The 12,402-nt window shown below is 47.1% G+C and overlaps 1 protein-coding gene across 4 annotated transcripts; it reads left to right on the top strand.

Annotated features, from left to right (window-relative positions):
• Nucleotides 1-6,189: 6,189 nt before the first annotated feature.
• KPRP (keratinocyte proline rich protein) lies at nt 6,190-11,941 on the top strand. 4 transcript variants are annotated; one of them, XR_004314021.1, is made up of 3 exons: nt 6,190-6,324; nt 7,784-9,926; nt 11,324-11,941. XR_004314021.1 is itself a non-coding variant. In XM_014552782.2 (2 exons), exon 2 carries the CDS (start codon nt 7,812-7,814, stop codon nt 9,396-9,398), a length of 1,587 nt encoding a protein of 528 aa, XP_014408268.2. In that variant the 5' UTR covers nt 6,190-6,324; nt 7,784-7,811; the 3' UTR covers nt 9,399-11,941. The 4 variants fall into 4 exon arrangements, 1 of the variants encoding a protein (XP_014408268.2); XR_004314020.1 differs by having other exon boundaries at nt 10,903-11,941; XR_004314019.1 differs by having other exon boundaries at nt 7,784-11,036.
• Nucleotides 11,942-12,402: the final 461 nt, after the last annotated feature.

Below are 12,402 nucleotides of genomic sequence, written 5' to 3'. Positions count from 1 at the left end.
CTACTAGGAGGGGGATTGTTGGATCACGTCATAACTTCATGTTTAACTTTTGAAGAACTGCCAAACTGTTTTTCACAGTGGCTGTATCACATACATTCCCCTCAGTAGTGTACTGAGTGTTCCACTTTCTACATATCCTCCTCAACACTTGTGATTGTGTATCTTTTTAAAATTATAACCACGTTAGTGTGTGAAGTGGTATGTCTTCATGATTTTGATTCGCATTTCCTTAATGACTAGTGATGTAGGGCATCTTTTCATGTGCTTATTGGCCATTTGTATATTTTCTCTGGAGAAATATGTATTAAGATCCAGTGTCCATTTCTAAACTGTGTTATCTTTGATATCTTTTTATTATTGAGTTATAAGTGCTCTTTATATATTCTAGACACAAGTCCCTTTTCAGATATATAACTTACAAACATTTCTGCCATTCTGTGAGTCAGCTTTTCACTTTCTTAATGTTATCAATTGCAGCATAAATGTTTTTTAAGTTTTATGAAGCCCAATTTTTCTATTTTTTAAACTTTGGCCCTTATATATCTGGTGTTTTATCTAAGAATTCATTGCCTAATCCAACACCATGAAGATTTACTTCCATGTTATCTTCTAAGAGTTTTATAGTTTTAGCTCTTACATTTAGGTCTTGATCTATTTTGAATCAATTTTTGTATATGATATGAAAAATCGTATACAGTAGTCTGTCAGTATCCAAGGAGGGTTGATTCCAAGGCCCTCTCTTACACTAAAATCCAGGATGCTCAAGCCCCCTATGGAGAATGTGCAGTATTTGTATATAATCTACACACAACCTCCTGTATACTTTAAATCATCTTTAGATTACTTATAACTAATACAATGTGAATGCTATGTAAGTCTGCACACAGCAAATTCAAATTTTGCTGTTTGAAACTTTCTGGACATTTAAAAAATATTTTTGTTCTGAGATTGGTTGAATTTGTGAATGCATAACCTGTGGATACAAAAAGCCAACTGTATTTTAATCTTAATTTCAGCTGTAAATTCTTATGATCAATATAATCTTACTGTACAAATTTCTCTTTTCATCTTTCTATATACTGACACTCTCTATCATGACAGCTTTATATTTATCTCTTTTTCTCCCTTGTTCTACTTCAAGCTGTAGTTTTAACTCTGTTTCTGTCTATTTTTCTAACTTGATCTCTATAATTTGAATCTAATATTAAGACCACAAATAACATCAGAGTTTATCTAGCCCAACTGAGGCCCAGAGAATATAAGTGATTTTGCTGGAGACCAGACAAGTTTTAATGTCTCCTTTGTGTTAATAAAAGAGATTTTATAAAGACTAAAGACACTTTTCAGGAGTAAATTAAACTCAAGACTAAATTTAGGCAAAAACATATAGTAAGGTATCAAGTCTCTAAACTGGAAGGTAGTTTATTTTTAAAATCCATAGCAAACAATAACTCAGACATAAAAAGTTAACCTATATCTTTACATTCAATCTCATCTTCTTTCCAGCTGGCTCGTGTCTGCTGACGTCTTGCCCGGTACCCCATCAGAGAACCAGCGCTTTTCATTGGCTTCTGGGACTTATCACTAGACTGATTTTTATAATGTCATTCAACAAACATTTACTGGGCACTTTCTAGGAGTCTAGCTTCCTGCTAGGCACAGTCTTCTGTCACCAAGGTGCTCAACATCTGGTGATGAAACCAGACCCATCAGCAAAGAAGTACAGTATTTGTAGAGCGTATAAAAGAAGACTGGCTGCTGCTTCTAAAAATGGTTCATTTTACCTGGGGTGGTGGTGAGAACAGAGCCAAGTAAAACTGATGGCGACACTGTTGTCTGAGCTAAATGTAGTGGAAACATCAGTAGATGTTTGGCATACAAGGGGAGTAGTGGTGGGGGAGAGAGTGTTCTGAGCAGAGGAAAGAATTCTGAGAAAAGACAGTGAAATGAAGCACCAGCCTATATTGGGAGCAGTTCTGAGGATGCAGCTAAAGACTTCTCAGTGACCAAAGACAGACTGGCATTTGCGTTCTCTAAATCAATGGATATTGGTAACCCAGCGATGCTATACTGGTAATACTCCATGAGGCTGCGGATCTGATTAAGCTGACTCCATTCACCAGGATGATGGACTGTCTGAGAGTTTACTATGATGAAGAAAGTAGTTGGTTTAGATTTGCACTAGACTCAGAATATTATTGTGCGATGGTGAGAGTGTTGCAAGATAGTCAGAAAGCCTTTCAGAAGCCCCGAATTGTCTGTACGCTCAGGAGCACGACGTGCCTAGCCTGGTTTTTTATCATTGCCATTAACTGAGCAACATTATCAGATTTGCAGATTTGAGCACGTTTGCAAAAAAAGGAGCTAAAATAGATACATATCTCCACTGTGTGTCATACCCCCTTGTTTCTACGCCTGCTCCACCTACGTGTTTCCGGCTCCAGCCTCTCTCTCTGCCTCCCTCCTGTATATGTTCACATTGCCTTACGTACCCATTCAGTGCCCCATCATTACCCTCATGGTGCTTGCTTTCTTTTTCATCTTGTAGTGCCTCCGGTAAGGGGGTTGTAAACAGAACTGGGGAGCTCTTCTGCTCTGTTTAGTATTAACTTTTCTTTGTTCGCCCTGATGCCGTACTTATGTGTCCTTGTTCCTTCATCTGTTAAACAGCCACAGTGGCAACAATCTGTCATACTGCTTTTTGCCTTTATCTTTACCCTGGTTGACACATAAGTACTATGTGGCTTAAATATGCATCTGACCTATTGAAGATGAGCTTAGGGAGGAAAATTCAATGGTACCCTGGTGCCAAGGTAAGGCTCTGGCTGCTTCAGTTCTTGAGGGTAGCAGTCACCTGACAGAAAGAATTCCATGGAAAGATTGGAAGGTATCTTAGACAACAAAACGTTATCTTCATTTCAGGGATGAGTTCCAGCACCTCGGCTATTAGAATGATGTGAGGGGAACAGAAATGGAAAGAAGGTTGTGAAATGGTACAAAGGAAAAAGTCTTATTGACTCTGCTGAAAACATACATCTTCGTGCATGAAGGGCAAGTTTTATGTTCTCATTCTCAGGATCAAGGCGTCAGGAAGACTCCAGTAAATTCTTTTAAGTTTCAGCAAGCCAGGGTCCCAAAGGATAGTAACTTCTGAAAGGGGTCTCAGTATAATAAAACATAGAGTGCTTCTCTGTGCATCTGTAACTCAAGGTAACTTCCTCTCATTAGCTACTGATTTCCCAAGGCCTCTGTCTCTCAATAACTTGGCTGTGAATCCTGGTTCTGCCATTTCCAAGCTTATGACCTACAACAAATTACTACTTTTTTGAACTTATGTTTTCTCAGCTATAAAATAATGATAATAATATGTACCTCACAGGGCTATTTTGAAGATTAAGACAGTCAATATGTGTCAAATTCTTAGCCAAGTGACAATTATATAGTAAATGCTCAGTAAATTATCTCTAGATTTATGTGTGCTTTTTCCAAGTCTCCTCTGTCTTTTTACTTAATGCATCCATATATGCTGCTATCCTCGTGCCTCCTGTCTCTTTCACGTGTGTTCCACTGTCAATTTGTGCCATTTACACGTCTGTATTTTTTTTAAATCTATAACTTCATCTCTATCTTTTGCCATGTATTTTACTCCATCTATTCTATTTTTGTATTTTTGTAGATACCTATATTCTCAGCTCTCTTTTTATATCTTTATATCAACTTTGTAAATCACTACATTGTTGCACTTACTTGTAGATTCGCGTTATCATTTTTGATAGATTTATATCTTTATATTTCTAGCCATATCTATTTCAGTTTACATGGCTATTTCTAAACAGCCTCATCTATCTATAGATATTGTTGAAATCACTAACACCTCACTGTCATCATCAACGTGCTTTCCAGGCTCTCTCCCCTGACCCTCCTCCCACTGCTCTTTGTAAAAAGCAAGCAGCAGGGAGTAACAAGGGTTGCCGTGCTCCTCGGCCTCTGGATTGAGCACCATCAGCTCATTCCCCAGTGGTTTAAGATGTGTAGACCAAGCCTGATTGCCTGCCGTCCTTCCACTCACCTATCCATCCACTCCTCAACAGGCTTCCACTAAGTCAGGAATACAGGGACACAAAGATGAATAAGACAGAGATTCTCAGGAAGTGCATGTTCTATCAGAAGGTGAGTGGGAGAGACACACTGTTAGGATTCAGTAATTCACACTGTGAAGGGGCCAGTGGGTCTATGTTCTGTTTTGTTTTTTCACTAATTTCCTGACTACCTTTTAGGGCAAGACCAAGCCCAGGGCTATCTAAGTTCAGCGCATATTGGCCAGGTTGTGTGATCAGAGAAATAATTTCACTGTTGTAGTGAAAGAGGCTTAGTCTGGGACTAGAGCTACTTGGAGCCTTGTCCCTCCGAGGCAGCCGTTAGCTGTAGGTCCCAAACAGGTTCATCTCTCCCGAGTCCCTCCCTGTAGAATGGGGGCCAGATAAGTCCTGGGATCCTTGTTGCCCCGACCCCCTGAAAGTCTATAATTCCACTCAAGTTTGGAATAACGGTGTCTAGAGACCCCTTTGGAACGAGTGATGGGATCCAGAACTCGGACTCTAAAATCAGGCTGGTCCAGGCAGAGACGTCCCCATGGGAGGGATTTCAGAATCCTGACTGGCATGTGCACTGTAGGTCACAAAGCATTTTCACATGGATTATCTGATTTTATCTTCGTGAGAATCTGGGGAAGTAAGTATTTTCTCTCCCATCTTCATATGAGGAAACTAAAGCCCAGGGAGGTAAATGGCTAATGAAGTGCTAAATCAGTTATCTCATTTAATTCACACAATAATCCAAAGACTTTTCTATTTCTTCTTCTTTCTCCTCTTCTTTTTTCTCTTCTTCTTTCTTCTTCCTCCCCTCTTACTCTTTCTCCTCTTTTTTTTTCTTCTTTCCATTTTATAGATAAAAAATCCAAGGTTTATGGAAGTTAAGGAGCTTTCACTCCATCAGCAAGCATGAGAGCTCAGATTCAATCCCAGAATCTGTCTAACTTTCAAGTTTCTACTCAGAATCTTGGTCAGAATCTTAAATGCTACAGGGGCTGAAGGTTTACATCAACAAGGGAAATGATCCAGGTAGAAGGAGTGTTTTACTTTCCTTAAATTTCACTAAAGGAAAATAGGGGGACAAATAAACCAATAAAATGAAACTTACATTTGGCATTGCATTGTGGATAGAGGAAATAATGATGGAGAATTGTGGAAAAGAAAAATGTATGCCCTGTCTAAAAAGGGGGCAGCTGTTAATCATGTTGATGGAAGGTAGTGTCACCTATGCTAGAACGTTTGACTTCAGAAGAAAAGATTGATAACTAGAATCTTAAGTAAAATCTCTCTTTCTAAATTCCAAAGATTACTAACAAATTGATGTGAGCAAAACCTATGTAGGCCCAAGATAAAAAGATACTCCATCCTGACAGTGTCAGGTTCACAGGGTGCCAGGCTGTCATTTCTCGCCTGCACTGTGCTGTCTCCAAGGACCACTTCATAGCATCAGTGAGCACGGCTGTAAGTAAAGCCATCAGCTTGCTCAGCTCAGGTCTGGGATGCGGCAGACAACCATCAGTCCAGGTGTGTTGGCTGCTTATGGTCAGCATTCACTCGGAGTGGATGTTAGATACTTTGAATATCATTCTTGCCTGGATGCTTTTGCATAGAATAATTGCCTTAATCCTCACCACAAGTCAGGAAAATAGATTTGTCTCCATTTTGTAGATGAGTAAATGAGCATTCAGGCTGGTTATAAAGGTCACAGTTGTAACCCAGGATATTAGACTCAGCTGTAACCCAACATTCTCTTCACTTTGCAGAGTTGCCTCTATCTTTGAGGTGATTTTAATGCCTGTGATTTAATTTCAAGAGGGATTTTTCCCCCTCTGGTATATCCTTCTGGTGAGAATCTGAGATTAGGAGAAAGGTAGAAGTCTGGAATCATCTTTCAAGGGAGAAGACAGCTTTTCCAACCCTCATCATCCCCACCACCAGGCCTTCTAGGGATGGAGAAAAACTGACAGGGTGAAGGAGGAGGGAAAACACAAGAACCTGCTCCTCCATATCTGAGTAGCTTCGGCACTAAGGCAAGACACTCCCACATTCTGTAGGTGACTGCAAGGACAGGCATACAGGGAGGGGACTGGCCGCTGCAATGCCAGTCTGGGCGATGAGCTAGGCAGATGCCAACCAGTTGTCTCATGGCCTAAGCCAGACCCAGACGCCTTTATATAAAGACAGCCCTCTGTCCAAATGTCTCAGCCTGAATGACTGCTTGCCTGTGAGGAGGGTGAGTACAGGGGTTGGGTCTTGGGATTGGGGTCTGGATGATGGTCAGGGGGTGCGCAGATTCACAAGTGCACAGTGAGGGGAGAAGCTGGGACAGAGGAAGAATGGTACATTCCCCAGAGAACAGTCTGGTGGACTTTTAATGGGAGAAGAAAATCTGTGGAGTCTGGGTGAAGATCTGGGGCCGTGAAGTCAGTGTATTTGCCTTGGATAACCCTGGGCTCTTCCTCAGGTGCCATCTTCCCTCATCAGGACCTCTCTCCCTGGAAAAGATGCACTGATAGTTTACATCTTGTGAGCAGACTTGTGTGTCGGAAGTTTACCTTCCTCAAGGGCATATATACTTAAATTCTTAGATATTCATTACAAATGGACAATGGAAGTTTTGCCCATCATTGCCAATATTCAGTATGCTCGGGAGTTTATTGAAATGCATTTTGTTGGATGAGCTAACTGGCAAATCAGCCCCGCTGCCGTGCTGGTCACTGGGCACGTGAACAGGCAGCGATGGCGGCGGGGGGCGGGGGGCACAGGAGTGGGGACTGCCCTGAGTTTCTCTCTAGCTAAATGTGGTGGTAGACAGCGTGTCTGCATCTTCCACATCGTGTTTGTAATGTTCCCGCAGTATAGAGTCTCATGTGTGTCTGAATGTCAGTCTTGTGATTTAGGAAACTTGCACTTTTTGGGTTACCCCGTCTTAGGTAACTGCACCCTGCCGTGGAGAAAACACTTCTGAAGTTAGCAGACTGTGCCGGTTCGGGTCATTAACATCAGCAACCTGTTTGGGCCAGTTGCCATGTTGGTCCTGGGCCTTTCCGAGGCTGGTGTATTTTGCATGTGTGTGTTTTGCATATGCCCAGGAGGGCTTATTTAAGAAAATTCACCTTAAAAAATTGAATAGAGAGAAACAAACATTTTATGCTGGGTTTGAGCTGCCCAGTAGCTGACTGGATCCTTTACTCTCCAGTGGACACTTTCTTTGAGGGCAAATAGTGCCTGAGTGCTGGTTCCCCACATGCATTTTCACACGTGTGCACATATGTGTGTGCTGCCAGTGCGTGTGCTCGAGGATATCCAAGCTCCTGTGGGTGTGGAGTCCCCACTTTGGGCTACAGCCTCGGAAGCATGGTGTTACTCTACTTCCTATAGTGCTCCCTCCCGCCTGGTAGGTCTGAGGACATGATGGCATTTTCTTGTCATCAGCGCCCTCTTGTGCTGGACACTGGTATGCCCACCTACGATCCTGGCTGTGCCTTTGAAGCTTCCTCAGGTCAGGCGCTTTGGCAGATCCAAGGCAGGTCTTGCGGTCAATGGTAACTAAATTTGGGTCCAGCTAACTCAGTAAGGATTCTTGGGTTCAAAGCTGAGAGTGTGGGAAGAGAGGCCAGGGAAGAAGCAGGGTCCTGTCCCTTCCTCCCCCAAAACTCTCACCTGCCTCACCCTGGTCTTTCTACCCTCAGGTTCTGCCTACCTGCTTGCATCAGAACCATGTGTGACCAGCCACAGATTCAGTGTTGCCTGCCACAACCCCAGTGCTTTGTGAAGGGTTCTCTTATCCACCCCTCCCAGCCCCTCTCTGCCAAGAGCCAGGTGATGGTCCAAGCCCCTTATGAGATGCAAATTGTGGAGTGCCCTGCACCATGCCCAGTTCAAGCTTCCCAGGTGAAGTGCCAGGCTCCACGCCCGTCTAAGACCACCCAGGCTCCGTGCCAGCCTCAGATCTCCTGGACCCAAGACGCAGGCCGGTCTGAGGTATCCCACGTGCAATATGAAGCCCCATACCCTGTGCAGACCTGCTTTGTGGAATGTGCTCCAGCTTGCTACCCAGAAATTTGCTACGTGGGATGCCCAGTCCACACCTATGCACCCTGTCCAGCTCCTCAGCCGGTCAGGAATTATGTAGCAGGACCCCCAGTATGCCAGACGCAGGGGAGATTCTCCACCCAGGGCCGATATCAGGGCTCCTACAGCAGCTGTGCCCCCCAGCATCAGTCCCGGGCTTCATTTGGCACCTCTGCACCCCGATGCCAGACCCAGGGCTCTTATGGGGGCTTCACTGCACAGCGTCGCTCTCAGAGCACCAGCAGATGCCTCCCTCCTCACCAGCTGCAGCCTTCTAGCCGCAGCTGCTCCCCGCCGCGGCGCTCCGTGCCCTACTACAGCAGCTGCCTGCCACCAAGATGCTCCTCGGGCTCCTCCAGTTACTGCACCCCGCCCCGCCGCTCTGAGCCCATCTACAGCAGCGGCTGTCCGCGGCGTCCCACGTCAGGCTGCTCCCAGAGGTGTGGACCCAAGTGCCGAATAGAGATTTCCTCCCCGTGCTGCCCCAAGCAGGTCCCCCCTCAGAAGTGTTCTGTTCAGATTCCTCCCATCAGACGCTGCCCCGAGAGTTGTGCCCCACGACCCTCCTGGGGTACCTCCTGCCCGGAGCTGAGGCCACACGTAGATCCACGTCCACGCTCAAGCTTCTGTCCTCCGCAGCGTGTGAACCAATGTCCAGAGCCGTCACTGAAGCCATGTCCACGTCCTTCTCCACGCCCACGTCCCCTTCCGGCTCCACGCATGTACCCACGGCCAGAACCGTGTGCAAGTCCAGAGTTCCGGCCATGTCCTCCACCATGGCGACTTTCAGAACCCAGTCTGTGTCCGGAGCCACGTCCAGCCCCGCGTCCTCACCCAGCAGAGTGTGAGCTTCCAGAGCCATGTCCACGTCCACAGCCCCGTGAGCGTCCAGAATCTTGTCTGCCTCCAGAACCAATTCCTCTTCCTCCACCCTGCCCAAGCCCAGAGCCATGTGTGGCGCCTCCGCGTTGTCTCGGCCCATGCTTGGGCCCAAATCCAATGCCAAGCACAGGAGACCTAGGCTGTCGTGAGTCCAGTCCATGCCGCCTGGATACCGAGGCCCCCAGCTATGGCCCAGCTGGTTATAACCAGGGGCAGGAAAGTGATGCTAGCTGTAGACCTTGTGATGTGTTTCCAGAGCCGAGGGGTCTTGGTGGGTGCAGACACCAAGGAGGCACCTGTGTTGGAGTGAAAAGTGGGGTCTGTGCTGGAGCAAAGAGTGCCTATTTTTAAAGAAAGTGTGACTGAGACATCCTTGCCTCCTGCCCTGAAAATGTTGCTCCTGCATTCCCAGCTGCCACAGTTTCCAACATGTTCTTGTTTGTGTGTCTCCAAACATGTTCAGAGCCTCCCTGCTGCAGAGGTGATGTCCAAACTCCTTTGCGTGCCATCTCAGGGTCCACACCTGAGTCTCAGGCACCTCTCCAGCCTCACGTCTGACTCCTCCCTTGAACACACCCTCAGTTCTAGGCAGGCCTGTTTGGCCACCAGCGCACATGTCTTGGGAGTTCCCCAGGACACGCCTTCGGTGTCCCTGCCTCCAAGCCTCTTCTCACTCTTTCCCCAAGACCTGGACCACTTCTCTGCTACTTCCAGCATCTGAAATCCAACCCATCTTTCAAGACCTCTTCCTTGGAGTCTTTTCTCCTTGTTCCTACCTACAGGAGCCCGTGCTGACTTCCTAGAACTCATCGCATAGTCCACACCATCCATTTGGCAAGTGCCTTGTAGCATCTCTTGAACTGTTGTTTCACTTTTCAGGTGTGTCTGTCTTACTTGCCCAACTTGGTTGTAAACTCCCATTTGAGTTGAGTCAGAGTCGCCCCGAAGCCCCGTGCTTCACCTGGGGGCAGGCAGCTGCTCAGCAAGGCCTGTGGGCTGGCTCAGCACAGTCTGTCCTGATGGGCAACCCCAGGCTGGGAGCAAGAGGAAGCCATGTAACAATAAAGATGGTGACACCCTCCCAGCCTAGGTCCTGCGTAATACCTGTGCTTTACTCCTTCTTGACTCTCTGGGATGAGTTTTTATTTTATATTTATCCATTATTTTTCTTCTTGGCTTTATTTTACCCATGGTCTGAGCTTTCCTGAGACTAGATTGGGTGGGCTGCCTTGAGGGTTTTCTGTCTCCCCTCAGTGTCCCTGGTTCTTGCTGGAAAAGGATGGATGAAAAGGCACGAGGAACAGCAGAACAGGGAGGAACTCTTGCTTCTCAAGTTAGGGGTAAACATCTCAGGTCTGGTGTGGACAGATCACGCAGCTCCGGGGCCTCAGTCACAGCCGCGCAGCCTCCGTGGAGCCGGGGAGGGCGGGGGCGGGAGGAGGCGGCCAGTGGAGGCTCTCTGGGGTACTTGGCACAGAATTTACTTTTTTTTTCTTTCAGAATAAATGATTTGTTTGTTTGCTTTACATAACAGAAAAAGAAACATCTGAGGCAGACTGCATTCCTTGATTGCTCCCAAATCCCAGTAGACATGGGTGGTCTTGGGTGCATGGAGGTGGGGCTTGGAGGGGCAGGAAAGGGCGAGGTGCGGCTTCCTCCGACTCCCTGCAGATGAGATGCTGCTGTGAAGGACACAAGGCTGGAGAGTGAGTGCTCTTGGGGATGGGCCTTGCCCAGAGGGAGAGAGTGCCCTGAGGCCACCAGGGTCTGTATTGGATGAAAGAAACTGCTCTGAGGAGGACGGTGAGGGGGTGGGTGGGCTCTGGCCTGGGCGTGAGTGCCCTCCTCCTCACAGGCCACAACCCCAGGGGACCCCGCAGCTCCAGCTCCGTGGTTGGGAACCACAGATCCAGGTCTGAGGACTGACGGTCCCTCACCCGGAGGATCTAGTCTCGCAGCGTCAATGGTGGTGACCTGAGAGACCACCTGGTAAGACCCCCGTGCGGCACAAAGGAAAACCAAGTCTCTTAGGGGAAATCCATTCATTCATTTTTTTGTTTTGGTTTTGTTTGTTTGTTTGTTTGATTAGAGGAGGTAATTAGGTTTCTCTCTCTCTCTGTCTCTCTCTCTCTCTCTCTCTATTTTTAATGGAGCGTCTGGGGATGGAACCCAGACGCTCATGCATGCTAAGCACACGCTCTGCTACTCAGCTGTACCCTCCCCCCACCCCATGCATTCGTTTTTTTACTGACAAATTATTCATTGCTCACCTGCAGGAAGGTGCTGGTAAAGGGGGCAGACATAATGCTTGTTTGCTCTCAGAGCGCGTCCAGCCTAGCACGCCGATTCTCAGTGTGGTACCCGGACCAGCAGCATCAGCGCCACTGGGGACATGGTTAGAAGTACAGATGCGTGGAGCCGGTCGGCACTCTCTGGAGTCAGGAAACCCCACTCCTGGGCCCTCTGTGTGCCTGGAGCCAGTGACACCTTAACCCCCATGCCCCACTGAAGGACCACTCAGCATACCTGCATTTCTGCAGGATTAAAAAAAAAAAGAACCTCTTGATGTGTGTTTACCCTAACAAAACTCCTCACCCCAGGAGATAGCTTGGCTCACGATACCCTAGGGGGACAGGCTTTAAATCCTGCCCTTATCAAAGTCTTAAAACCTATTGTTCAAAGAAGTCCTGACAGATCTTACAACCAATCACGTACCCGTGCACAAATTGATCACACAGCCCCTGCTCCTTGGGGTCACAGCCCCCTCCCCCCAATAAGAGACCCTGCAGGTCCGCCACCCCCACCCCCTCCCCGCCCGTCTCAGGCAGGCATTTCTTGACCGTGTGGCCCTCTGTTGCCTACAGCGGTGTACCTATTAAACTTTCCTAAACAGTTTTTGGTCTCTGGTAATTCTTTTACCAGCCCACGTCACCGGCCCCCCCGGGGTTGTGACCACAGCAAGGTGTGTCACCAGACCTGCTGAAGTAGAGACCTGGGAGTGAGGCTCAGAGCTGTTTTAACAACCCTCCAGGCACCTCTGGTGCCCAGTCATGTTTGGTCTTTATCAGTTTAGCGAACTGCTGGTGTAGGTGTGTTATGGAAATGACAGGCCAGCCAAGAAACAAGCACCACTCGGAGGGTTGGAGTACTCAGATTTATTACCCCGGCGGGCTCAGAGGGGCTTCTGCTCCGAAGCTCTGAGCACCTCCGAGATGGGTGCATGGGGTTTTATAGGGTTAATTACAAGCCTGGGGCTATTAGCCAATAAGGCTCAAACAGCAAAACCAAGGAATCAGCACACTGGAACTTCTCTATTAGGAACAGATCACGTTACTGACACTTGTTGAGCTTGGAT

This window comes from Camelus ferus, chromosome 21 (genome assembly GCF_009834535.1).
Source record: "Camelus ferus isolate YT-003-E chromosome 21, BCGSAC_Cfer_1.0, whole genome shotgun sequence".
Lineage (NCBI taxonomy): Eukaryota > Metazoa > Chordata > Mammalia > Artiodactyla > Camelidae > Camelus > Camelus ferus.
Note: the sequence above shows the minus strand (reverse complement) of the source record. Positions and strands in the feature narration are given on the sequence as shown.

Bases quoted from the DNA above. Each gene is read 5' to 3' on its own strand.
- KPRP (XM_014552782.2), top strand. From the start codon at position 7,812: ATGTGTGACCAGCCACAGATTCAGTGTTGCCTGCCACAACCCCAGTGC.